General features: G+C 58.0%; 4 protein-coding genes across 6 annotated transcripts in view; 2 read left to right on the top strand and 2 right to left on the bottom strand.

The window, feature by feature from the left end:
* Window positions 1–79: 79 nt before the first annotated feature.
* SAR1A (secretion associated Ras related GTPase 1A) lies at window positions 80–5,028 on the top strand. The gene is made up of 7 exons (XM_040605959.1): window positions 80–193; window positions 644–718; window positions 1,986–2,105; window positions 2,647–2,712; window positions 3,221–3,324; window positions 3,551–3,682; window positions 4,357–5,028. Exons 2-7 carry the CDS (start codon window positions 661–663, stop codon window positions 4,471–4,473), a joined length of 597 nt encoding a protein of 198 aa, XP_040461893.1. The 5' UTR covers window positions 80–193; window positions 644–660; the 3' UTR covers window positions 4,474–5,028.
* A 1,356-nt stretch (window positions 5,029–6,384) lies between these two features.
* TYSND1 (trypsin like peroxisomal matrix peptidase 1) lies at window positions 6,385–8,461 on the top strand. The gene is made up of 4 exons (XM_040605957.1): window positions 6,385–7,467; window positions 7,555–7,688; window positions 7,771–7,956; window positions 8,036–8,461. The coding sequence occupies exons 1-4, from the start codon at window positions 6,455–6,457 to the stop codon at window positions 8,245–8,247; spliced, it is 1,545 nt and encodes a 514-aa protein (XP_040461891.1). The 5' UTR covers window positions 6,385–6,454; the 3' UTR covers window positions 8,248–8,461.
* Window positions 8,462–9,015: 554 nt separating this feature from the next.
* SPOCK2 (SPARC (osteonectin), cwcv and kazal like domains proteoglycan 2) lies at window positions 9,016–14,436 on the bottom strand. Of its 2 annotated transcripts, XM_040607654.1 has the most exons (12): window positions 14,239–14,427; window positions 12,096–12,104; window positions 11,816–11,861; window positions 11,419–11,533; window positions 11,223–11,325; window positions 11,032–11,140; window positions 10,841–10,960; window positions 10,534–10,752; window positions 9,940–10,002; window positions 9,662–9,799; window positions 9,421–9,583; window positions 9,016–9,225 (listed from the first exon to the last, which is right to left on the bottom strand). In XM_040607654.1, exons 1-11 carry the CDS (start codon window positions 14,311–14,313, stop codon window positions 9,438–9,440), a joined length of 1,143 nt encoding a protein of 380 aa, XP_040463588.1. In that variant the 5' UTR covers window positions 14,314–14,427; the 3' UTR covers window positions 9,016–9,225; window positions 9,421–9,437. The 2 variants fall into 2 exon arrangements, with proteins under 2 accessions (XP_040463588.1, XP_040463589.1); XM_040607655.1 differs by having other exon boundaries at window positions 9,016–9,583; window positions 14,239–14,436.
* A 3,235-nt stretch (window positions 14,437–17,671) lies between these two features.
* Window positions 17,672–23,773, bottom strand: part of ASCC1 (activating signal cointegrator 1 complex subunit 1) — a 38,124-nt gene continuing 32,022 nt past the window's right edge. For both annotated transcript variants that reach the window (XM_040606208.1, XM_040606207.1), the window contains exon 10: window positions 17,672–18,313. In XM_040606208.1, coding sequence (XP_040462142.1) covers window positions 18,197–18,313 — 117 coding nt within the window. In that variant the 3' untranslated portion in view covers window positions 17,672–18,196. The remainder of the gene's footprint in view (window positions 18,314–23,773) is intronic.

Below are 23,773 nucleotides of genomic sequence, written 5' to 3'. Positions count from 1 at the left end.
GGGCTCGAACCCGCGGCGCCCAGGCGTGGCGCGTGCCGCCGGGCGTCAGACGCACGGCCGACGTGGGGAGCCAGCGCGGCGATGCCGCCGGGCCGGAAGTGGGCGGGGCGCGTGGGGCGACGTATTTCCGGCGGGGAGCTGGCGGCTGCCGAGGAGGGGAGTCGGTGGCGCGGCGGCCCGGGGGCAGCCGGGGGTGAGCGGCGGCGGGGTCGGCCGGGCCCCGGGGGGAGCCGAGCGGCGCGGCGGGGGCCTGGCCGGGCGCGGGGCGGCGGAGGGGGGAGTGACACGCAGGCAGGGTGGGGGCGGGGCGGGGGCTAGGCCGCGCCGCCCGCCCTTGAGGCCGCCGCCGGGGCCGCCTCTCCCCGGGGCGTTCCCCCCTCCCCGCGCCGCGGGCCCAGCGGCCGCCCGGAGCCCGGGTTGCGGCGGGGGGAGGCCCAGGGCGCTGAGGCCCCGGCGGGGCGGCGCCTCCCCTGCCCGCTGCCGCGGTTAGCGCGGAGTTCGTCCGGGGGGGCTGGTCACCCTCCGGCGGGACGGCTCTCCGGCTGCCTGCCTGCGCGCCGGCAGCGGAGCGGGACCGCTCCTGAGCGGTGGCATCCATCGAGGGCTGAGGCTTGTAACTCGGGGTTTGCTTTTGTCCCGGCAGGCGACTAATCTTCAGCGATGTCTTTCATTTTCGAATGGATCTACAACGGCTTCAGCAGCGTGCTGCAGTTCCTAGGTAACGCCGTGCTACATTAATTCTTAAACGGCTCAGCTCGGGCTGCACCAGCTGCCTTTGGGTTGGTTTGGCTTGTGCTGCTTGCCAGTATCACTTAAAAGTTTGTGATTAAAGTGCATCTCTTTTGGAGTGTTGTGATAGCTCTGGCCAGTGTAAAGCCTGGTGAGAAAGCTGTAAATCAGTAAAGGTTTTTTTACGCTAGGGGGAGAAACTTTTAGATTATTTTGAGGTGTTTGGCTCCCACTCAGTCTTTCTTCTGCCCTTTAGAAGCACTAGAGCAGCTAGGCTGATGCTAGGTGCCTGTTTAGCCCAGCCCCCTGCCCCAGGCAGATGTGCTGCTCCTCCTGCTGTCCTCCTCCTTCTGGTATCCAAGCTCACCAGCTTTGCCAGAGCTTGCCTTTATTTCTCGCTGCTGCAGCTGGTTGGCTTGCTTCTCCTCAAATTATCAGTTCCTGCACAAGTCTACCCCCTGTGACATGCCTGGGGGAGCTGCTGGCCACTGACTAACACCCCCAGCACGGCCCAGATCGAAGGCTCTTTGCGGAGGTGCTGGCCAAAACATTGCCCAATCCAGGGTGACCTGTGCAGCTGGGCTGGCTGTTTCACTGCTGTGCGAACCACCCTTTCCTGAGGTGCAGGTTACGGCGAAGCTCCTCCTGCCAGAGGCATGGGTTCCAGCGGAGGAGAACAGGGTGCCTTCTGTCTGGAGCGCCTCACAAGGGTAGGGAGGGATGAGAAAAAGATGTGTTGGAAACCTAAGGGAACTTTCCTGCGGCAGATGTGTACCTGGCAGTGGGGAAAAAAAAATCAGTTTATCTAAAGAAAATTATGTGTTGTTTCATGCTTTGCACTTTTCCTTCAGCAACTTGCTGCTATCTTTTATTAATTTATTCAGTTTTTCACATTTAAATATCCCTTTGGGATGACAGATTGATCCATAACCCATTGCACATAAGTAATGCTTTGCTGCACACTCTTCTGCTGGGATGTATCTGAGAAAAGAATACATTACTCATAGAAATACGAGCTTATAAAATGTCCGTTGTTGTAGACGTGACCTTACGTTACCTTAGTAAAAGCCAGTTGAAGCTGTGCACTTTTTTCCCCTGTTGTTGCGTCCGTGCTGGAAGTACTGTAGATGCCCAGGGAGGAGCATAGCTCTGGGAGAGGAGTTCATATATAAACAGCGGCAAGCGTGGCAGGGTTTCTGCTCGCGTGCCAAGGGAAGCCTGCTGGAGTTTTTCACACTCGTTTGTTTTCCTTCCAGGTTTGTACAAGAAGTCTGGAAAACTTGTGTTCCTGGGCTTGGATAACGCAGGCAAAACCACTCTGCTGCACATGCTCAAAGATGACAGGCTGGGTCAGCATGTCCCGACACTACATCCCAGTAAGTCTGCCAGCAGCTGAGCCCCGCCTGCCTCCTGGCGTGGTTTTTCCTCTTGAATTTTGGGGTCACGGTGTTGAAAGATGCCTTGGCGATAGCTCTGCGTTGGGGCGGCAGACTTTTAAGAGTCTTAAAAAGGCATTTGAGGTTGCAGTTGCACGTTGGTTGCCCAAGCTGAAGTGGTTTTGTGTTTTTCTCTCGAATACAAAATGGAGAGCCTGAGAACTGGCATGGTTTGATTAATATGACTGGCCTCTCTTGGGGAGGGCGTGAGTTTCTAACAAACTGTGTAATAAAGTATAATAACTGCAGATTAATAAGTATGTCCTTAAGTGGGGAGGTAGGAGAAATTATTTTCTCCTGCTTGTGGTTTTGCAAAAAGACTATTTCAGTGACTGAATTCTACATTAAATTCAGGGAATTGCTGAATTCTATAGGCTGTCTTATATGAGGACCACGTGTGTGATGTTAACTTGGGACCCCAGGAAATTCTGGCTTTGACAGCTTCCTTTATTTTCCTGAAACTCTTATTTTTACTTTTCAGCATCAGAGGAGCTGACGATTGCTGGAATGACCTTTACAACTTTCGATCTGGGTGGACATGAACAAGGTAAAAGTCAAGTTGCTGAGTGGGAGACACCAAATGAGGTCAGCCTTTCGATTTCCAGCAAGTTCTCCAGCCACCTTAGGAAAAATCTACCAAGAAGCGATACTGAAAAGTGATAGCAGTTAGCAGTGCCTATTTATTTGCTGCCTGAATTTGTTTAGGATTAGCTCTAGGATGCCAGTTGTTTTAGTAGTTCAGTACTTCTGCTTAATTCTGGCAGTAAGGGTTTTCAGACTTTTTGTTTTTCCTTTCATACACAAAAGTATTAGAAAAAAAGGTGCCCTGGCTAAAAAACCAGCCTTGGTTGCCGAGGCTTACTTCTGAAAGCAGAGAGAGTTTAACTGGTTTTTGGAACTGTGGGGTGTGCAGCCTCAGCCCATCCCTTCACCAGAAGGTCTCCTCTTGCCTTGAGGAAATGATAGCGAAGTGGGTGGCTCCTTTTTGGGTGTTGTTTTCCTTCTGCTTCAGGTAGTGTTTTCACTGGGCAGCGTTTGTCACTTCTGTCTTCCAGCTCGCCGGGTCTGGAAGAACTACCTGCCAGCCATCAATGGGATCGTCTTCCTGGTGGACTGTGCAGATCACTCGCGTCTTATGGAATCCAAAGTTGAACTTAATGTAAATACTCTTTTTTTTTTTTTTTTTTTTAAAGTTTTGAAATGGCCTGTGGGTTTAGATAGGACCTGCTTCTCAGAAGCCTTTCCAGAGAGACTCCTCTTCCGCAGGAGTGCTGTAGCACCAAAAAGTGGCCCTTGTTGATCACAGAGCTTGAACAAAAATATTTGCCGCAAATGCTGAATGTTTTTCCTGCCTCTGCTTAGCTCTTCTCCCATCTTGCACGCAGGCGCTAATGACAGACGAAACAATATCCAATGTGCCAATCCTTATCTTGGGTAACAAAATCGACAGACCAGAGGCCATCAGTGAGGAGAAACTGCGGGAGATCTTTGGGCTCTACGGACAGACCACAGGAAAGGTAGGCAGGCATCCAGATCTCGGATCGGCCACAAGCAAGGGAGGGCTCACGTGTTTGGTTGCAAAACGAGACCCTGTCCAGGAACTGACTTGAGCTGTTACTGTGAGTTTGTCCATGATACTGACCAAGGTGAATCGTTAATAATAGTAATAATGGTGATGATGATGCCCTCAGGCAAGTTTTGAGAGTGCCAGAATTGTTCAAAACACAGTACCTCTACAACAATTGGGGGATTAGGTATCAAGCTGGTGTTTTAACATATTGCCAGGCACTTCTGCCTTTGTTACTCTGCATTTCCATCCGGTTACCCATGTAGCAATTTTTTTCAGTGTTTAAAAACAGTACAGTTAGAGAGAATTGATCAGAAATGCTGAGGGACAGTAGCAAAACACCACAAGGCTACTCCTGGTGCTAGCTTATCCACACCTTCTTGTGTCGCACTGCCAGGTGCTGCAGGTACATCAGACTGTGTCTTGAAAATGGTTTCTAACGCCCGTTCTTCCCCACTGCCGGCTCCAAAGGTCTGGGGGACAGGTCCCGCCTGCGAAGGAGCTGGTGTGCGGTGGAGAGGGGGAATTCCTTGGGCTGAGAGGGGTTTCTCTGGGCAGCAGTGACTCAGTTGCTGCCCCAAGGGCGGCAGCAGTCAGTTCTGACTCCTCTTTGGATTTCCCTAGGGAAACGTGCCACTGAAAGACCTGAACGCGCGCCCCATGGAAGTGTTCATGTGCAGCGTGCTAAAGAGGCAAGGCTACGGCGAAGGCTTCCGTTGGCTATCACAGTACATTGACTGATACTTGGACGGACACAAGAGTTACTCCTCTGGACTGATCCTGTTCACAGCTTCCTACGGACTTTTCTATTAGAACACGGAAGGCTTTCCGACCGCATAACTGGCATTGACCAAGAGACTCCTGGTTTTCGGCTGCCCTATCACACAGTGGTGACACAACTCTTTTCCACGTGACGGGGAGACGGCACCGTTCTGCACGCGGGTGCAAGTTGTCCCTTTCAGTTCGGTTACAGCGGGGCTGGCGTGATCTGGGAAGTAAAGCTCTGCACGCTGCACTGTAACAGCTGAAAAAGAGAGCACGTCTCACCACTGTGGTTAATTGACTTAAAAAAACAAACAAAAAAAAAGAAAAACAATTATATTTTTTAAAGAAAGTGTTAATGTAAACAGCATCCCTTCTAACTTTTTAGTTTTAACGTTCATCTTGTTTAGTCCAGAGTCTGGTTAGGGTTTTTTAAAAACATATTTAACGATCTTTAGATATTTCACAAATTACTGAACCAAGGTATCACAATATTAGAGGTCCTCAATAAAGATAGCATTTGGGCTTAACCGAGCTGTAGGGTGGCTGTGCTGTGTCACGCTGACTGACAACGACGAGGGTGCCGTTGGGACTGACGTGTGCAATCTGAGCTTCTTTAGTTTACAGGCTTTTGTGTAGTCGGAGGGGAGCATCCGTGAGCACGCCTGGTTTAGGTGCTTGGCAGTGGTGACCGGCGCTCGCTCCCAGGGGGATGGGCCACCCGAGCCGCCACCTGGTTCCCCCGCGGCCGGGCCTTCAGTTGAGGGTGTCAAGTCCTCCGGCTGTGCCGTCACAGTAAGAACCACAAAGCTGTTTTGGTGGTTTAGCATGGAAGTGTTGGCATTTGCATATCATGAGGTTATTAATGTAGACTAAACCAGTTTCTTTTATACTCGACAGTTTTTGTTTTGGTTTTTTTTTGTCTGAAGTTTCGTTGCTGTCTAGCGCTCATTTTCAGTTAAATAAAAGACGTCTCTCCTCCGAAAGGGTGGCGATCCTCAGTCTAGCCCAGGGCTGGCTGCGCTGCCCTTCGGCAGTCAGGCACACGGGCCGGCCACGGCTGGCGCTGGCAGAACAGATGAAACGAGCGGGAAGGACGGACTTGCTGTGCCGAGTCGTCGTCTTTGGCCAGGCCGCTCCCGCGCGGGCAGTGACGAGTGCTTGACATCGATGGACGTGACAGCCCAGGCTCGAAACCGCCTTCAGCGTCGCCCCGGAGCAGCGGGAAGTGCTGGCAGCGAGGCTTTGGCAGGTGGCGCGGCTTGGGGACAGACCCGCACCTCTGCAGAAGCGGAGCGTGCTGCCCGGCCCTGCCTCCCGCGGGGGGGGACCCGGCGAGGCCTTCCCGCCGAGGAGGGGGGAGGGCTGCGGCGGGGGCAGCTGAGGCCCGGTGGGGGGCTTGTTTGCCTCCGGGCTGGTAAGCAGGCAAAGCTGGTGGCCCGCGGGAGCCGGCGGAGGCTTTGCGACAGCCCCGCACCGAGGCCGGCGGCGCCTGCCGCTTGCTCCCCGCGCCCCCGGAGCTCTGGCCCCGTCAAAGGGACCCCGCAGGGCCCGGCGCCGCTCTCCGCGGCCAGGCTGCGGCTTTGGGGCGCCCCCGAGAGGCGCCCCCCGCCCCGGGCACCGCGCCTGCAGCCGGGGCGGCGACTGCGCGGTGGGGGCGGGGCTGCGGCGCGGGGGCGGGGCCCGGCCCCCGCGGGGGCGGTCGCAGCGAAGCGCGGCCCGGCCCGGCCCGGCGCGGCGGTGAGCGGCCCCGGCAGCGCCCGCCCCGCCACGTCGCACGGCCCGCCCCGCCCCGCGCCGCCGCCAATGGGGAGGGCGCCGGGCCCCGCCGCCGCCAATGGGCGCGAGGGCGGGGCGAGGGGCGGGGCCGGCGAGCGGGCCGGCGCACCCGGGGCCGCGCCGCGCTGCGTTGCCCCGGCGCCGCCCGCGGTCAGCCGGGGCCCGGCCGCCGGCCGCCGCCATGGCGGAGGAGCAGGCCTGCTGCGCCGTCAGCGTCTCCGGCCTGCCCGCCGGCCCCAAGGCGGCCGCCGGCCCCTGGAGCTGCAGCGGGGTGGTGCTGAGCCGCGGCCCCGGGCTGGTGCTGTGCCAGGGCGCCGTCTTCACCCCCTTCCTGAGGGACGGCCCCGCCGCCTGGACCCGGCCCCGCGCCCTGATGCCCGACGCCCTCCAGCCTCGCCCGCGCCTTCAGGTCCTACAGCCGCCGGCGCCCCCGGGCCCCGATGCCCCGGCGGCCTCGACGGGCAGCGTGCGGCGGCACGAGGCACGGCTGCTGGCGCTGGTGCCCTGCGGCGCCTTCCGGCGGGCGCTGGCGCGGGCCTTCGGCACGGCGGAGCAGTGGCGCTTCGGCGGGGAGGCGGCGGGGGACGACCCGCGGGCCCTGCACTGGTTCGCCTGGCTGCGGGTGCCCGGCCTGGACCGCCCGGGCGGCGGCTGGACGGCCCTGGCGAGCGCCGGCCGCCTGCGCAAGGGCGAGGGGCTACTGGCCTGCGGCTCCCCCTTCGGCGCCCTCTGCCCCGACCTCTTCCTCAACACGCTGAGCAGGGGCGTAGTGAGCAACCTGGCTGGGGAGGAGAACGCCCTCGTCCTGACGGATGCCCGCTGCCTGCCCGGCACCGAGGGCGGCGGCGCCTTCCTGCCCTCGCCTGCCGGGCCGCGCCTGGTGGCCGTCATCGCCGCCGCCTTCTGCTGGAGGGGCGCCGAGTGGGTCGGGCTGACGCTGCTCTGCTCCCTGGCCGCCATCCTACGCAGCAGCACCGGTGTCCTGAGCGCGGTCGGGGCCGCGGGACCACCGGGGCCGGGGGCCGCGGTGCAGACGGGCAGCCTGTGGGCCCCCCTGGGCTGGGCGGCGCTGGTGGAGTGCGGGGCGGCGTGGGGCTCGGGCGTGCTGCTGGGCCCCCGGCTGCTCCTCACCTGCCGGCACGTGGTGGAGGCGCGTGTCCCGCTCCGTGTGACACTGGCGCCCGGCCCCGGCCGGTGAGTGTGGTGGCAGGTGTCCCCGCCTCGACACCCCCTTGTCCTCCATCCCCCCCCACCATGACATCTCGTGTGCCGTGTCTCCAGGGCTGCTGCCGGCCTTGGGGGCCGCGTGGTATTCGCCACCGAAGAGTCGTCCCCCTTCGACGTGGCGGTGGTGGAGCTGGAGGAGAGCGTGCCGGGCTTCGTCCCCCCATGCCTGGCAGACACCTTCCTCCCAGGTAAGAGGAGGCCCGGGGGGGTGGGGGTGCCCAGGTGGGGGCGGAGGTCACCACCTTGCACCCACCTGCCCCCCCCCCCCAGGTGAGGAAGTGACTGTGGTGGGCTTCGGGGCTCTGGGACGGGCGTGTGGCCCCTCGGTGACAGCGGGGGTCCTCTCGGCCGTGGTGGTGGTGGCCGGGCGCCCCGTCATGCTGCAGACCACCTGCGCTGTTCATGGAGGGTCCAGCGGCGGCCCTCTCGTCTCCTCCCACAGTGGACACCTCCTCGGTAAGCTGGGGGTCTGCCGTGGGGGGGGATGTCCCTTGGCCAGACCTGGTGATGCGGACATTGCTTCTCTCCCCATCAGGGATCGTAGCCAGCAACACCCGGGACACTGATGCAGGGGCCATCTACCCCCACCTCAACTTCTGCATCCCCGTCACCATCCTGCAGCCCCCCATCGCACGCTACCTCCACACTGGCAACCCCGATGCCTTTGCCAGGCTCAACCAGGCGGGTGAGGGGGTGCAGGCGGCCTGGCGGCTCCAGCGGCAGCCAGGACCCCCCAGCAAGCTCTGACCCGCCTCCCAGGGGACTTGTGTCAGGGACAGGGCTGCCACCTCCCTTCTTAGGCCCCAGTGGTGTGAGGGCCGAGCGCCTGGATCCTGGGGTGGGGGGGCATGGTGCGGTGCCTTTGCCAGCTGCTGGCAACCCCAGACTGGCTGGGGAGGAGTTTGGGGTTGGTTTTGTTTTATTTTCTTTTCTCCCTGGAGCCATAAATGCTGTGAGCTGAGGCCCTGGTGTCCCGTGGTGCCGAACTGCTGGGGTGGTGGTGGGGCAGCAGGTGACGGAGGTCTTGGTTGGGGTGTGGGTTGGATTGGGAGGGTCCTGTAAGGGATTTTCAGGGTCCTGGTTGGCAGGGGAGCGGTGGGGGTGGCTGTTACGGTTGGGGTCCAGGACGGGGAGGAATGGCAGTTCTGGGTCCTGCTGTGGCTCAGGGCCCTGGGGTGGGGGGTGTCAGTTTGGGGTTGGGATCCTGGAGAGGATCAGGGGCTGGGGGGTCGGGGCACAGTTGGTGCTGGGACGCTGGGGGGAGGTTGTTCCAGCCCCACGGCAGTTGACTGTGGGGACCAAACTCGGGGGCATTGGCAGGGGCGCTGGCAGGTGCACCCCCACCCCTGACCCCTCTACCCCAACCACCCCAGCCCACCCAAACTGAGGGGCAGCAGCAGGGCACCACCAGCAGCCCTGATGCCCCCAACAGGGGGGGAACCCCCCAGCACCCCGTGCAGGGCTGGTGGGTGCAGGCAGGGCCTGGGGGGGGGGGGAGGAACGGGCAGGCGAGGGTTTGACACAGCACGGGGTATTTATTTCACAGCCGCTACACAACGCCGGGGCCGGGGTGTCCACGCAAGCACAGCATGGGGTGGGGGATGTGGGGCAGCTTATCTATGGGGGTTTGTTGTTGGTTTTGGGTTTTTTCCTTTTTTTCCCACTTTTATTAGCGCCGTTTGCCCGGTTGAAGACCACGCAGCAGCACACTAGGCCTACAAGGCTCTACCCAAAAAAAAAAAAAAGCTCAAATTCGCACAAGTGCGGCCCCCGCCCCACTCGCCCCCTCCCCGGGCGAGCAGCCCGACACCCCGTCCCACACGGGGGCCGGGGGGGCTGCACCCACCCCATGCCACACCGGCAGCAGGGGGGTCATGGGGACCCCTAGCTGGGGGGCTGCCGCCCGGCCGTGCCGCCCACCGGGCTCTCTTGCTTCTCTACCAGATGTAGCCGCCGTCATCGCCCTCGCCCGCTTCACCCTCCTCTTCCTCGCCTTCCTCGCCCGCCTCCTCCGGCTCCTTCTCCTCCTCGTCCTCCCAGCCCACGCTGCTCCCGAAGTCGCCTGAAAACCCCGCCGCCTCCTCTGCCGGGGCGAGGGGCAGAGGCTCACAGCTGGTTCCTGGGCTGCGTCCCTCCCCCCCGGCTCCCACCCTGCGCTCACCGCAGTCGGGGCTGCCACGGCCACGGGTGCCCGTCAGCTCGGCGCCGTGCTGGTCCACACACCAGCACTCCCCGCCGCCCGGCTCACACTGTGCCCGCCGGTAGTACCCGTCCTCGTCGCAGCTGGGGATGAAGGTGCCTGCAGGGAAGCAATGACCCCCCCGCCCACCCCCAAACACATGCAGTGCGAGAGCCCCCCGCGGAGCTCCCCATCCTCATTCCTAGCCCACCTGTACGGGGCCTTGCCGGGGGACAGGGGCCCCAGGACCCCCCACTCACCCGGCTTTTTTTTGGCTGCTTCTTGGATCTGAATCTTCTCCAGCTCCCGGAGACAGGGCGGCTCTGCAGCACCCCCCCGCCGCTCTTAGGGCGGGGGCGCAGCACACCCGCGGCAGGCGTCCCTGACCCCACGGCACACGCCCCCGGCTGCCGCAGCATGCCTTCCCCTATGGTGTGCACCCCCCCTCGGCCTGTGACACCCAACCCCCCCCCAAACCCTGCAGCATGCATCCCCGTGCTGTGCAAACCCCCCCCCCCCCATGGTGTGCTTCCCTGTGACCCCACAGCATGCACATCCCCTATCCCCCAGTGTGCAGCCCCCCCACCCCACAGCACACATTCCCCACGAACCCACAGTGTACGTCCCCCCAAGTACCATGGCACGCACCCCTCCCATGATTTGCATCCCCTCCAGACCCCGTGGCAAGCATCCCCCCAACCCCACAGCATGGAGTCCCTGCGACCCCATGGTGTGCATCCCCCCCGGCATGCACCCCCCCAACCCTGCCGTGTGCATCCTCCCGACCCCACCGTGTACATCCCCACACCCCCACCCCCACCCCAGCATGCACCCCCCGCCCCGGCGCAACGCACTTTCCCTCCAGAAGCAGAAGCACCACTCGGGAGCGGAGACGCGGCCGTCCTTGGAGGTGTCACAGGAGTTGAAGAAGGCGCGGATGCACACCTCATACTTGTCCAGGTTGATGGCGGCCAGCTCGGTCGCCTCCAGGAAGAGATCCCCGCTCGTGTCCAGCCGGGCAAACATCCATCCCACCGCCTCCTTGCAGCTGGCCGCCACGCTCCTCTCCAGCGCTGCGGGGCGGGACGCGGCCCATGGCTGCCCAGCTCCCTCCCGGGGTGAGCACCCCGCGCCCCCTCCCCGCGCAGAGGGGACACGTACCGCTGGCGGGGCTGGCGGGGAGGCCACCGGAGCCGTTCTGCTTGGCGTTCTCCTTCAGGAGCTGGAACCAGTCCCGCAGCCGGTCTCCCAGGTCAGCCAGGTCCTGCCCAGTGCACGGCTCTGGGGCGGGGAGCGGTGGCGTCAGGTCAGGCAGGTTCGGGGCCGCCCCCGGAGCCCCCCGCCCTGCTCACCTTGCTTGCCGCCGCCGGCGGGGCTGTGCGGGGTTGGGCAGGGGCACTGCCCCTCACACCGCACCGTCAGCTGCTTGCTGGCCAGGCAAGCCTGCTGCTCCAGCTTGCACTGTGGGGTGGCAGTGGGATGTCGGCAGGGGGGGACACAGCGCAGTGTCCCCCTCCCTGCAGTGAGGTGCCATCGTCCTTACCGCCGAGCTGTAGGTGTGGCCATCGGAACCGCAGACGGCAGCGAGTGGGGCAGCGTGGCAGGGCTTGCAGCTCCCATGCCCCTTGGTGCCCAGTGGCTTGATTCTGCACAGGGCGAGAGGCATGGGGGCATGGTGCCGAGCCCCCGCCTTAGCTCCCTGCTGCGGCCGGCTCAGCCCCGGCCCCCTGCCCTCCTACCTGTGCTCCAGCTTCTTGCGGCTGATGCACATGGCGCGCTGGTAGCCCTGCGCCACGCACACCTTGTGCCGGCTGCACTTCACCTTCTGGCAGGGGTCCTTGGTGGTGTCCAGGGCTGGGGGGGGTAGAGAGGGGCCGGGGCAGGCAGGGACTCCGGGGGAGCCCCAGCAGTGCTGGCCACCCGCCGGCCTGGCACAAAGCACCATTCAAGCTGCAGCTGGGCAGCCGCCACAGCACCAGCTGCCGCTTCCCGGCACACACCAGCCCCACCGCTGCTCCCAGCCGGAAGGGAAAAGCCCGGGGGGTGTGGGCAGAAAGTGTCCCCACCACCACGCCAGCTGGCACCGAGCCCCCTGCGCCCCATCCCAAACACATCCCAGCTCCATCCCAGCGATACCTTCATCCCCGGGCTGGTTGTCCTCCCAGCTCTTAATGTAGTCATCCTGCAAAGGGGGGAGAGCTGGGATGAGTGCAGGCCGTGGGAGAGGTGACCCCGGGCCAGGTGTGCTACCACCCTGCTGAGGGCCACTGGCCCAGCAAGGCTCCCTCTACACACACGTGCACTGCACACACACCCTGGCACCCCCCACAGCGGGACGGGAGTAAGCAGGCATGGGGAGCAGCCTCCCCCCCAGCAGCGGGCTGCCACCTCGGCGAGGCAGCCCCTTGATGCTCACCTCCACCTCCTGGCAGCACAGCGGTGAGACGGCCCGGCCAACACCAAAAAAAGAGAAAAAGAGAGCACCCACTGTCAGCTCTGGGGCAGCCCAACCCACAGTGACAGGCACCCTGTGCCACTTGGGCACCCCAACCTTCCGAGGTGCCCAAAGCTCTCGTCACCAGCCCCAGATGTCACCGGTGCCCACTGCCAATAAGCTCGCCCATCTCTGGCTCCAGACCTATAATCCTGGAGAGCCTTTACACAGGATAAAACCTTCCCCCATCATCCCTTGGCTGGCCAGGAAAGGCAGGGAACAGGGATGGAAGAGGCACTGGGTGGAGGAAGCCCCTGGGAGCCCAGCAAGGCCCCACCAGGATCCCCATGGGGTGATGGTCCTCATGCTGCCACCCCAGTTTTTCAGCAGCGAGCCCAGGAGCAGGCTAAGATGGTTGTTGCTGCCTGGGGAGGCAGAGCTGCTCCCGCAGAGCCCCAAAAGCATCCTGAGGGCGGAGGGGAGCAGCAGGGATTCAAACCCTCCCAACAGGCGGCATTGCTCGCCCCGCAGGATGCTCTGGGGTGGGTTTGTGATAAGGCAGGAGCACCTCTGCCACCCCAGGGAGGATGTGCAGGGTTTTGGATGGCAGCTTGGAGCAGAGGCGCAGGAGGCAGCTCCGGAAGGGTTGCCTCTTGCTCCGGCGCAGCGGCGTTTGCACCGCAATCGATAGCCCGCGTTCCCGTGCCGTGATTAGTAACACTGCGGCGCCCGGCAGCTCCCTGCGGTGCCAGCGGCCTCCTCCCTGCTGCACGGCAGGTCGTGCTCCCCCCCCACCAGCGCTGCTTTGCTGAAAACCCCACAAATCCATAGGATTTGCTTATTAATCCGCACTAACCGCCAGCAGGGCTGCAGCCCCCCGGCCCAGCAGCCCTGGCACTGCTGGGTGGGCCCCACACGTGCTGCTAGCACTGGGGAGGGGGGTCTCTCGGCCCCAAACCCCTCCAGGGATGCTCAGTGCCATGGGGGGATGGCCACACGTGCTCCCCCTTGAGCATCTGCAGCCAGCTGAGGTCCCAGGTGCCCAGCGCTGGTGTCGACCAGCCAGGTATGTCGCTGGCGGGGGTCTCCAGGGAGGTGTTCACCCCCTTCCCTTGCGCCCTCTGCTGTGCTCTGCCCCCCTAACTGGTTTATCTGGGGGGGGGGCGGGGGGGGCGGTGTCCCCCGCCCTGCCGCGCGCTGAGGCACATCTCCCAGGGCGCATCCTTGCTGCCAAGGTGAACCCGAGTGCGCATCCGAACAAAGAGCAAGGGGCTGGCTGGGGCAAGGGGCGGCGAGGGGTGCACCCCCTCCCCGCTCGGCTGCTGCAGGCCCCCTGCCCCCCGCGCGGGTGGGGCTGCAGTGCTGTGCCCCTGCCCTGCAGGACACGAGCTGGGGTGTGAAATGAGCCCAGGAAAGATCCCCGGCCGCCCCACAAAATTAAGGGCTGGAACTAAATGCCGTTGAGGCTGCCGGTAAGAGCTGCGGGGTTACGGGGTCCTGAGCCCAGTGTGCCAGGTCACCTGCGCCGCTCCAGCAGTGGCTGCATCCTCACGCTCCCTGCTTTGCGTCCCCCCACCCCCGGGGACCCCCACCCCAGGGCCGGCCGCGGCACCCGGCAGGGCTCAGGGGAGCGGGATGCGGGGGGCTGCCCGCGCCCCGAGCTGCACTGATCTGTCACCGAGCGGCCGAGCGGCGCAGCCCCCCCTCGCCCACAAAGGGCCTGCCGGTGCCCCTGCCTGGGCCCGACGCGGTGCGTTGGGGACAGGGTGCGGGGGACAGCACCCCCACGTCCCTGCCGAGGCTGGCTTTGGCGTCGAGCCCTGGCCGCGGTGGCCTCAGCATCAGCCACGCCAGCTTTGGCGGCGGGCACGGTGGCAGCGGCGCTGGCGCTGCCGAAACCGGTGAGCATCCCCCGGGTACCGGGGCCGACAGCCGCCCACGGCCGCAGCGGGCGGCGGCGGGATGCGGGTAGCGGCGAGCATCCCCGGCCGCCTGCGGCGGGGCCGGGGGAGGGTCGTGCTGCGGCAGCCGCAGCGGCGGGGCGGGGAGGGGGCTCCCGGTGCCCGGCGGCGCGTCCCGTGCCCGCCCCCTGCCCGGCCTCGCCCCGCTGCCGGCGCGGACTCACGTCTCGGAAGCGGTTCCAGTGCTTGATCCTGCCGCCGTACTGGGAGATGGAGGAGAGCCACTGCTCGTCCTCCATGAAATTGCCGGGGCTCTCCCCCGCCACGGCGGGCCCGGGGCCGGTGGCGGGGCCGGCGGCGGGCCCGGGGCCGGCGGCGGCGGCGTGCAGGAGCAGGGCCAGCAGGGCCAGCAGGGCGCGGCGCCCGCCGCAGCCCCGCATGCTGCCGCAGCGCCGGGGGGAGCGGGCGGCGCGGCGGGAGGGGAGCGGAGCGGTGCGGTGCGGTGCGGAGCGGTGCGCACGGGGAGGCGCCGGCGGCGAGTGCGGCCGCGGGGCGGCACCGGGCGGCACCGGCGGGAGGGCCGGGGCGGGGCCTCCGCCGCGCCCGCCGCACCTGCGCGCCGGCACCGAGGCGGAGGAGCCGCCGCCGCGGCACGGCCGCAGCCCCGGTCCCTGCCCTGTCCCCATCCCGCACCCCCGCTCCTTGCCCTGTCCCCATCCCACATCCCGTGCCCCTGCCGCATCCCTGCCCTGCACCCCTCATCCCTGGTCCCTACCATGTCACCATCCCACGTCCTCTGTCCCTGCCCTGTCCCCAGCCTGCATGCCATCTCCCAGCTGTGCTCCCACGCTGCATCCCCTGACCCCGCCAGGCCCCCACTCTGCAGGCCTCAACCTCCACCCCCACCAAATCCCTATCCTGGAATATCTGTTTTCCCCACCTTCTAACCTGTCCCCATCCTATATCCTCTGTCCCTGTCATGTCCCCACCCTGCATCCTCTGTCCCTGTGGTCCTTCGGCCACCCTGCAGAGAATTTTGGGCCTCTGGGGAAGATGCCCACCGCTGCCCCAAGGCAGGTCACAGAGTGGAGTGCGGCAGGTGGGTTTCACACCACTGTTTTGGAGCTTTCCCCTCCTCTCAGCCAGGGGAAGGCAGGCAGGGTGAGCACAGAGCTGCTTGCAGGGACATCTCTGTCCGCTTAGGCTTGGCAAGGAAGGCCAGTGACAACTTTCCTTGGCTGCTGCTGCCTCGCAGCTGCAGCCCAGGGAGCTCCCAGCACACACACGGCTTTTCTTCTCCCTGTGAGGATGCTCAGGATGGAGAGAAAACACAGTGCTGCATTTCCTTACAGGAAAAGCAGTAGCTATGGCCCACGGGCAGGTGCATGTGCTGTCCCTGAAATGGCAATGCTGACCCTAAGCGAGGATGCTACAGCTGGAAATATGCCTTTCAGGTGCTGCTTTTAAGAAAATAGTGTTACTTTCAACTTTACGGTTAACAACAAACCGACCTGTGCTCCAGTGAGGCTTGCTGCCGAGCAAAATGACGGGCGGAAAACAACTTTCCTCTTCTTCTGTGTGATAAGGACACAAGGATCTGCAAGCGAGGCAGCCAGGCTCCAACACAGCCTAGACAGGGGAAAGAAACAGAGCCGCAGATTTTAGTTTTAACAAGCTTTAGGCAAGTTCTAAAGTTCTAGGCTGTGTCTTGCAAACCCGTAACAGTGCCTGGTTTAATGGGATTTCAATTCATCAGTGCAGGATCATGCATAAAATGAAGTTTTATTGTTGCTCAGTATGAAACTGTTCTGACTATATTAATAAATAATTATAGAAAAGGGAAAATCCTTAGTAAATCCATCACGGTACGTTTTCTTCTGCCCCAGACCCCCCGAAAAGCAGTAGGTGTGTTTTACTTCTGTGAGTAGCTTCCTTATGTAAGGGTAAGGGGATACAACACCCAAATCTGCCCCTCATCCTTCGTACAATAAACACTTTCATTTCAAAAGCTCTGCCGGCAAAGCAGAGCTGCCACTCCACCAGGCTCACATGTGTGCTTAACGTTTTACAAGGGGATCAAGCGAGGCGTAAATTTAAGTACATACACAACGGTTTGCTGGATCACAGCCTAACCTACCACTCGACTCTGCGGATGAGAGGAAAAGACCAGAACCCTTAATTCTGCCCAGGGACGGAGGTGTGAAACTAATTTAGCCATGCCAGGCTAGAGCAGCAGGATAACCCATTCACCACTGAAATTCAACCAGCTTCCAAATAGTCACAGAAATAATTGTCATTAAAATATGTCTACACCAGCGGGGAGGAGCATCCTCAAATTGGCCCTTCTTTGTAGAAAAGCTGTGTTTGCCTCCATGCTGAGATGCTGTTTGCAAGGTCAAAGTTAGTCCTGCATTAGGGAGGTGGGAAGGCTTAGTCCCAAAGCCAGCTGCACTACGAGCCCACCCCAATAAAGAACTCAGAATCGCCAGTATTAGGTGACAATTGAGCAAAGCAGGTGCGATAGAAATGCCACCGATGCCCTGTTAAGGAAAACTTGAGTGCAAACAGCACCTCATGTCCTGTAGTGCTTCACTTCTTGATGAGAGTTGTTCAAAACCCAGGAGGCAGAAGCTTTCTGAGGTGCATCTCCCCTTCCTGCAGCAGGGAGCACAGCTGGCGGCTATGCGAGCAGCTCCCAGGTACGTTCTTTGGGTGGCTGCTGAGATTTGCCAAGTACCTCTTCAGGCTGGTGGAAAGATGACAGTGACTGTTGTTAAGTGCTCTCAGCACCTCCATGCATCAGGCTGCTAGCAAGCATGCTGGTGCTCTGCTTGCTGAGCGAACGGTTTCAAAGGCGGCCCTTCCTCCTCTGCTTGGAGAGCACAAAGGCGTTTAGCTGCAAGGAAAAGCAGAGACAAAAAGCCCAACAGTGGTAATTGGGTACAAGCATGGATTCCAGGGTAAAGGGCAACCAGCAAAACCACAAATTATTTGATTTCCTGGCAGACAGGCTTGAAAGTGGAGATAGGTAAGCAATTTGGTCTTGGAAACACAACCGGCAATGCATTTGGGGGAAAAAAAGGAAAGCCACCCAAAATCCTGACTGCCTCCCACTGCTGTTTGTGCATGCAGTCAGAGCACAGCCACACAGCCAGCTCACTTTGGGAGGGAGGAAACAGGCTGAAAACCTCTTAAAACCGATCACTAGTACAAGTGGGTGCTGCTGGAGCAGCCCCATCTCCAACTAACACACTCTCCGCCTCAATGACAGCGTAATTCCACATTCATGGCAGCAACTAGGAACAGGCAGCAGCAGCCACTGCAACCGCCAGGTTCTTGCAAAACAACTAAACACCAGCGTTTTCCATTTTTCAAAGCGTTCATCCTCGGGCGAGTTGAAAGCCTGTGTCACTATTCTTAACGTGGAGATTTACAAGAAAAAACAGTCATCTTCAGATGTCTGAACGATTCACAATGGTATCAAAGAGTTTTGCGCTTCTATCAATGGAGAATCTACCTACAAGGCATATATTTTTTGACATGCTCCAAAATGGTCACTGGAAAGAGCTCTTACTGTAAATGCTTTCTTATTAACATAGTTGTGTGTTGGAAGTTTAATTACAGAAACTATCAATGCAACAGGAGATAAACACTTTGCTTTTGAAGGGAATTCATTTATTTGCAGATCTACATCACACAGGCACGTTGTTGGAGATCCAAGCAACGCCTGACCTCAATATCATTAAATCATGCTCCGGGGAGCTCTCTTGGATTTTAAATACTGCTTTTAAGAACAAAGTTCCTTCTTTTGAAATAAAGCCATGCTTAAACATCAGCAATACCCCAAATGCCACCTGCGCCAGTTTTTCTAGTTGTTTTCTTGGAAAACAAACAGGCAACAGACATCAAATGGGCAACTCTGCGACATTTTGGTTACCAGTGGAGAAATGAGGTGGAAGGACCCCGGTTCCCCCTGAAGGGAGGGCAGGCAATAAGTGTAGGAAAAGCTGCAGGGAAATGCCATGGTTCCTGGCTGCAATGTGCTTTTGAGGAGTCACAAGGCATCCCTGCTTGGAGTTCCCAGGTTCCCATCCAAAATTCATGTCCCATTAAAATGTTTCACTGATGAACTGCATGCCTCTGCGCACAGACTGGACCTGCTGCAGCAGCCCTGTTGCTGCTTCAGGAGAAGGTCAGCTGCCCGGATGTCGCGTAGTAGCCAGAGGCGTCTGAGGAGAACCTCTGGGAAAGACGCACTGAGTCCAGCTGCACCTCTCCAAAGTAGAAGTTCTCAAAGAGCTGAAAGAGAGAAGAAAAAACATTTGAGGGACACCTAGAGAAATGCAGCCTGCAGCTGATCCACAAATCTCTTACAAGAGCTGGCCCTGCAAACAGCCTCCACTCGTGGACTTGCTTTACCTTTAATGAAACTATTCTTTAAATTATTTTTCCCCCTGGAGACTGCACTTAACCTTCAAAGCAAACAGGGTATGAAATGAACACCTCTTCTTATCTACAGCAGCAGTTGCTCAAACCTCCTGTACCCTCCTTTCTGACTAAGTCTCGTTTAGGGAGCTTGGGGAGGCTATTCACTGCCCTGAAGGCCACCACCCCTGGGTGGCTCCTAAAGTCGCAGGCTCCGCAGGAGCAAGGACTGAGGCCCAGGACATTTTTTACCAACCCAGGCCAGAGGATGTACGACTTCATAGTTATGGCTCAGTCCTAATTCAAACTAGCAGGCTAGAGGCGCAAGGCTCTTCATCCCAGCACTGACCCTGCTTTGTTCAACAAATCCTTCTTTGTTCAGCAAAGACTTGTTCAGCAAAGACTTGAGTGCAAATTAATGAAAGCAAGCCAACTCTGGGACCTGGAGGGCGTGTCTCTGCTGATTAATCCAAGCTATGAAGCAGACCAAAAAAATGACATCAGAATTTCTTAGAGGGAAATTCAGCAATATTGCTGGAAAGGCATCACGTCCAAGCGTAAAGTGCTCCTCCCGTTCCATTAAGACACAGGAAATTGCTCTACCTGGAAACATCAGTCATGCCTTAGGAAAAGCTTTTCAGTGGAAATGCTAATTTCAAAACTCGGCTTAAATGGATTGCTGTGAGTCACCAAGGGCCTTAGCAGTGACACCTCCCCACCGCCAAGATCTTCAGAACGTCCATTCCATCTGCCTCCTATTGAACTTTCTACCTGCCCCTGCAGGCACTGGCTCATGACAGTCGCACACCCCTTCCTGCCATTACAGAAGGCATCAATGATAACAGACAATGAAAGCCGAAGCATTAATTACAACACATTCTCCTAGAGCCAAAGATGCACCAATTCCCCCAAACAGTAAATTATGAAAACCCCAAACACCTAGCTGGCATCTGAAAGGCTGCACTTCACCTCCAAAAAGGCACTTGGCTCTGCTTGGCACTGATTTAGGCACCACTGCGACTGCTTTTTTGTTGGTGCTCCCAAGGGTATTCTACTTTGCAAATACCCCTTTTTCACAAAGGGACCAGCTAGGTTTCTTTCAGGACAATTCCTGCTTTTGCTGTCACTCCTCCACACAGGTAAAGTGCTTTAGGGAAGGCCATTCCCTGCCAGCCTTCAAAGCGGAGCGAGGAGTGCTTTGGCCAGGGAGCACAACCAAGGTACATAGGCCACTGACCAGATGCCAGGCACCATGGTGAATCCAGCCTCTTCTCCAGACTGCCAGCTCACCCAGACAGCTCTCCGCTCAGGATTTGGCTGAGGCCAGCAATTCCTTACCGACACACAACAGTCAGAACGGCATCTCCGAAGAGAAGGGGTATTTATGCGTGCCGAGCCAGCTCCCAGTGATTGCTAAGCCCCTGCTTCAATTTGAAATGGCTGCAGCTGCAGTCAGACATGCTGCAGAGTACCTGCCGCCAGCGGCCCACCTGCCAGCGACTACCTCCTCCTCCCTGGACCTGCCTGTGTGGCAGCAAGGGCAGCCAACCCCCAAGCTGCTTCGGCAAAAAGCATTTGGATTAGCACAAATGCCGTGAAGAGCTGAGTTTCTGCACTGTCTAGTCACAGCGTGCCCACCAAGGAGAGGCTCGCCTGCACCTTCCTGTAGCTCATCCTGCCTTTGGGGTGACACTCGTCTCTTAAGACCCCGGCACAATGACTTACTTTGCACAGAGCCCAAAGTAATTTGCTGCTAATCACTCAGACTCTTATTAAGCTGCAGCTTGCTGCCAGTTCTTCTGAGCGCATACCAGGCAGGAGCCAGGCACCCCACCACAGAGGTCATGCAGGTCCCCATCCCAGCAAGAGCCCCTGGTGCAGAAGCCTGGCTTGAAGGAACACTGTGTGAGTGGCTCCATGCAGCCGGTGCCCTGAAGTGGGGACCTTGTTGAAAAGAAGTTGTGCTAAGGGAGCATCTCAAACAGGGAGAGGAAAAGAGAACAGAGAAACGACTACAGTCATACAAACGCCATTTTATACAATTAAAGATTTATATAATTAAAGATTAATTATGTTCCCAAAAGCCTGTGTAGTTCATGTTAGAAGACTTGGGGTAAAATGTCTCATTAATAAGAGATGGTAGTAAAAAGGGGCTGGTCTCCTTTCTCTTCTTGTTTTGGCTGATCTGAGAAGGAAGGATGATTCCCAGCTCTCCAGGGCTTGCTGTAGTGCTTGCCACCAGCAGGCGCACTCACTCCAAACCCTAACACCCGTCTCTGTCAAAATGGTCATTCAGATGGACACTCCCTTCCTTCACAGAGCACTCTCCACCCAGCAAAAATGGAAATAATTTCTCTCCATTCCGAATGGAGGGAGTGGTAGGTGCACTGGTAAGCAAGGAGGTACCAGGATTTGAAAAGGATTTTATTAAAAGAGAAGGGGGATAAGATGCATTTATTTCTGTACAATCAAGTCTTCGCAAACATGAAGAAAACCAACAAAATGCTGGGATGCACTGATCTCATCAGCAGTCCTGGACGTCCAACTTTTTACCAAAAATGGCCAAAGGAAAGAGTCTTTCAAATACTTGTTTATATTATCTCTGCACACCACAACCTGTTTTTCTTACAAAACACATGTATGTCAAAGCAAAAATCAGTTAATGAGACAAATGCTCCCCCCAGCCCTTCTTGCCTAGCACAGCCTCAGACACATCAGATCAGAAAGACAAAGTCCCAGAAGATGCTGCCCAGGTCAAGGGCTCTCCATTTGTACACTACTATGAGCAAAGCAAAATCCTTGGACCAAAGCACTTTGTATTCCCTTGGCTTTTTTAAGACCTACCACCTCTTGTGTGTCCGAGCGTGTGTGTGTTTCCCAGGGAGAACACTGCTATAACCATTGATTTTTGGTATATGCAGCTGTAGTTTCTGAAAGTAAACATGCTACAGGATTTAGGGGACAACCACAGATACTTTTTTCTGCTCTTGTTTCAAGCCAGCTTCACACTGATGCTTCTTTGCTCCCTGAGGCTTCCCGCAACAGAAGCCACTGGACACCAGGTGTGGGGATCACAGCTGAGCCGTTGTAAGGCCAAGATCTGCCTTGGGCAGTGGGGAGGGAGGCCCCTCAAACACCATCCTCTGAGACCCCTGAAACACTGGGAACTGGCTTCCCATCACAAAAGCATCACAAGCTCGGGTCCCCAGGGGCTTGGGAAGAGATTTCAGAAGGCCAAGTCTGCTTTTGACTTTCACTTCTATTTATCTTGGGAAGAAGCCAAGCAGAGCCAAGAAAGATATTTATATCTCCCCCCTCTCCACAGCCACCACGAAAACGCTCTGCTGGTGAAATGCCTCTTATAAAAGCATTTTAGCATTTTTTATTATAGGCCAGGAAAGAAGATACCTGGAGACTGTTACGCTTCATGCACAAATGCTGATAACCCTAAGACTTGCCTAGTCTCCCTCCTGTCCCTTCCCATGGGTGCCAAGGGCCTACCTTTCCTCAAAAAGGCTGCAGGGAGCATGAGGAGGCATGGATCAGGAACTAGGAAGGAGGTGGGAAAGAAAAAATGCAATCACCCGCAGTGTTATCAAAAGCCATGTCATTTGAGTGGAGTGGGACGTGAGGCTCAGCAAAAGCACAGTAATTCTATAAATCCAAACATGCTGAAGGATTTATGTCCTTACTGCCTGAAGAATAAATAAGAGGTTGGGATTTTTTTTTATTATTATTATAAATGAAAATGAACCCAATGGAGGTAAAGGTCAGCTTACGAAGTCAACACCACACACGTCATGCAAGCTACTAACTCCCATCAAGGGAACAGCACTTATGAGACTAAGTGCCCTCTGTCTCCCTGCTGCCTTCCCAAATTAAATTAGAATGAAATAAGGAAAGAGCACTGTTAACTTTTAACCCCAGACCCAGCACCTCTAAGCAAATGTGCCAGAGATGTGTCCTGCCTTTCAAACCACAGCCAAAGGCTCAGAAACCACTCAGTGAGGATGCCTAGAAGGACACGGCATCTTCCATGGGGAAGAAGTGGGTGTCTAAAGAGCAGCACAGCATCCTTCCAGGAGCAGCATCCTAGGACCTGCAGGGGATGGAAGGGACTGTAGCTGCACCGCCTGCCCCAAAAGTCATGAGCCCCCAAGAGAGGGAGTATACTGGTCCATGGATAACCCACATTTGACATGTCAGCTTGCAAACTACCACAGGCTCACATATGCAAGTGCTCCTCCATCTCCCTCTCCCTTCTGGGGGTCTGGGTCCAAGGACACAAATGCGCAGTAACGATGAAAAGCAGGCAGCTCTGTGGTAGCTCCCAGAAAACAAGCTTTTCTCCATTTCTCCCCCAAAGTCATTTATTCTGAGCCAGGAAAGCCGGCAGCATGCCTGTAATTTCTAACACCCCAATTTCTCTCATTTAAGACAATTCTGTCCAGCTGTTGGAAACCCTTCTTCCTCCGAGGTCCGTTCCCCTCTATTACCCACAAATTACACAGCAGGGCTCCCTTGGGGTGCGACAATCATTTTCTGAAGGAAAACAGAAACTGAAGACTTGTTTTGGGAGAGAAAGATTCACACACCAAACTGCTCGCTCTTTGCAAACCAAAGCCAAACATGTCAGTACAAACTTCAGCCTCCAAAACACAACTTCCTTATCAAAGGCAGAGCAACAGATCGAAATCAGGATGCCTCTTTTCTGCAATTTCCCCCCCCCTTTTGCCTTAAGCCTGTAAAGGAGGTTTTACTGAAGCACTGTAGAAACAAATGCAAAGGAGGGCAATTCCTCAATGAAGCAGTTAAAACGTATGTCTAAATGATGCTGTGTTCCTGAGTGTGAGTATTTGTCAAGCAACCAACCTTGGGGGCTCGCTTCCCGCAGACAACCCTCCTAGAATGAGACAGCACCTTTGTGTTCAAACCTGGAAACAACAGTAATAAATCATGGCACTAATCCATGTAAGGACAGCAGCAACGCATTTCAGCTCCGGTTATGAAGAGCAGAGATGCCAACACAAACTGGTGCTTTTAAATCACCTGTCATGGGCTCAACAAGCATGAGAAATATTAATGGATTCGCCTGGAGAGGCACTGGGCAGCAGGAGGACAAAATAAGTCCAGACAAGGGAAGGGAGCAAGAGGTATTTAAAACTTCTTTCACGTAATCTCTGGCTTGCGCTCATGCTGCCTGGCCTGGATTTTCCTGCTACCATCAGGATTATTGATCAGTTTTTAAAGCCTTACATCGTCTACAGTAGTCAGCCAAAAAGGACCCATCCTGAATTAATAAAAGTCCAAGCAGCTCTGCCGAGAGCCTCAGTA

The sequence above is a fragment of the Falco naumanni genome, chromosome 9 (assembly GCF_017639655.2).
Source record: "Falco naumanni isolate bFalNau1 chromosome 9, bFalNau1.pat, whole genome shotgun sequence".
Lineage (NCBI taxonomy): Eukaryota > Metazoa > Chordata > Aves > Falconiformes > Falconidae > Falco > Falco naumanni.
Note: the sequence above shows the minus strand (reverse complement) of the source record. Positions and strands in the feature narration are given on the sequence as shown.

Excerpts from the sequence above, each read along its gene's own strand:
- SAR1A (XM_040605959.1), top strand. The coding sequence starts at position 661 with ATGTCTTTCATTTTCGAATGGATCTACAACGGCTTCAGCAGCGTGCTG. Across the intron at positions 2,713-3,220 it reads TCTGGGTGGACATGAACAAG|CTCGCCGGGTCTGGAAGAAC; the intron begins GTAAAAGTCAAG and ends TCTGTCTTCCAG. Across the intron at positions 3,683-4,356 it reads ACGGACAGACCACAGGAAAG|GGAAACGTGCCACTGAAAGA; the intron begins GTAGGCAGGCAT and ends GGATTTCCCTAG.
- TYSND1 (XM_040605957.1), top strand. The coding sequence starts at position 6,455 with ATGGCGGAGGAGCAGGCCTGCTGCGCCGTCAGCGTCTCCGGCCTGCCC. Across the intron at positions 7,689-7,770 it reads GGCAGACACCTTCCTCCCAG|GTGAGGAAGTGACTGTGGTG; the intron begins GTAAGAGGAGGC and ends CCCCCCCCCCAG. Across the intron at positions 7,957-8,035 it reads CCACAGTGGACACCTCCTCG|GGATCGTAGCCAGCAACACC; the intron begins GTAAGCTGGGGG and ends TCTCCCCATCAG.
- SPOCK2 (XM_040607655.1), bottom strand. The coding sequence starts at position 14,313 with ATGGAGGACGAGCAGTGGCTCTCCTCCATCTCCCAGTACGGCGGCAGG. Across the intron at positions 11,326-11,418 it reads CGCAAGAAGCTGGAGCACAG|AATCAAGCCACTGGGCACCA; the intron begins GTAGGAGGGCAG and ends CGCCCTGTGCAG. Across the intron at positions 9,584-9,661 it reads CCGTGGCAGCCCCGACTGCG|AGGAGGCGGCGGGGTTTTCA; the intron begins GTGAGCGCAGGG and ends TCGCCCCGGCAG.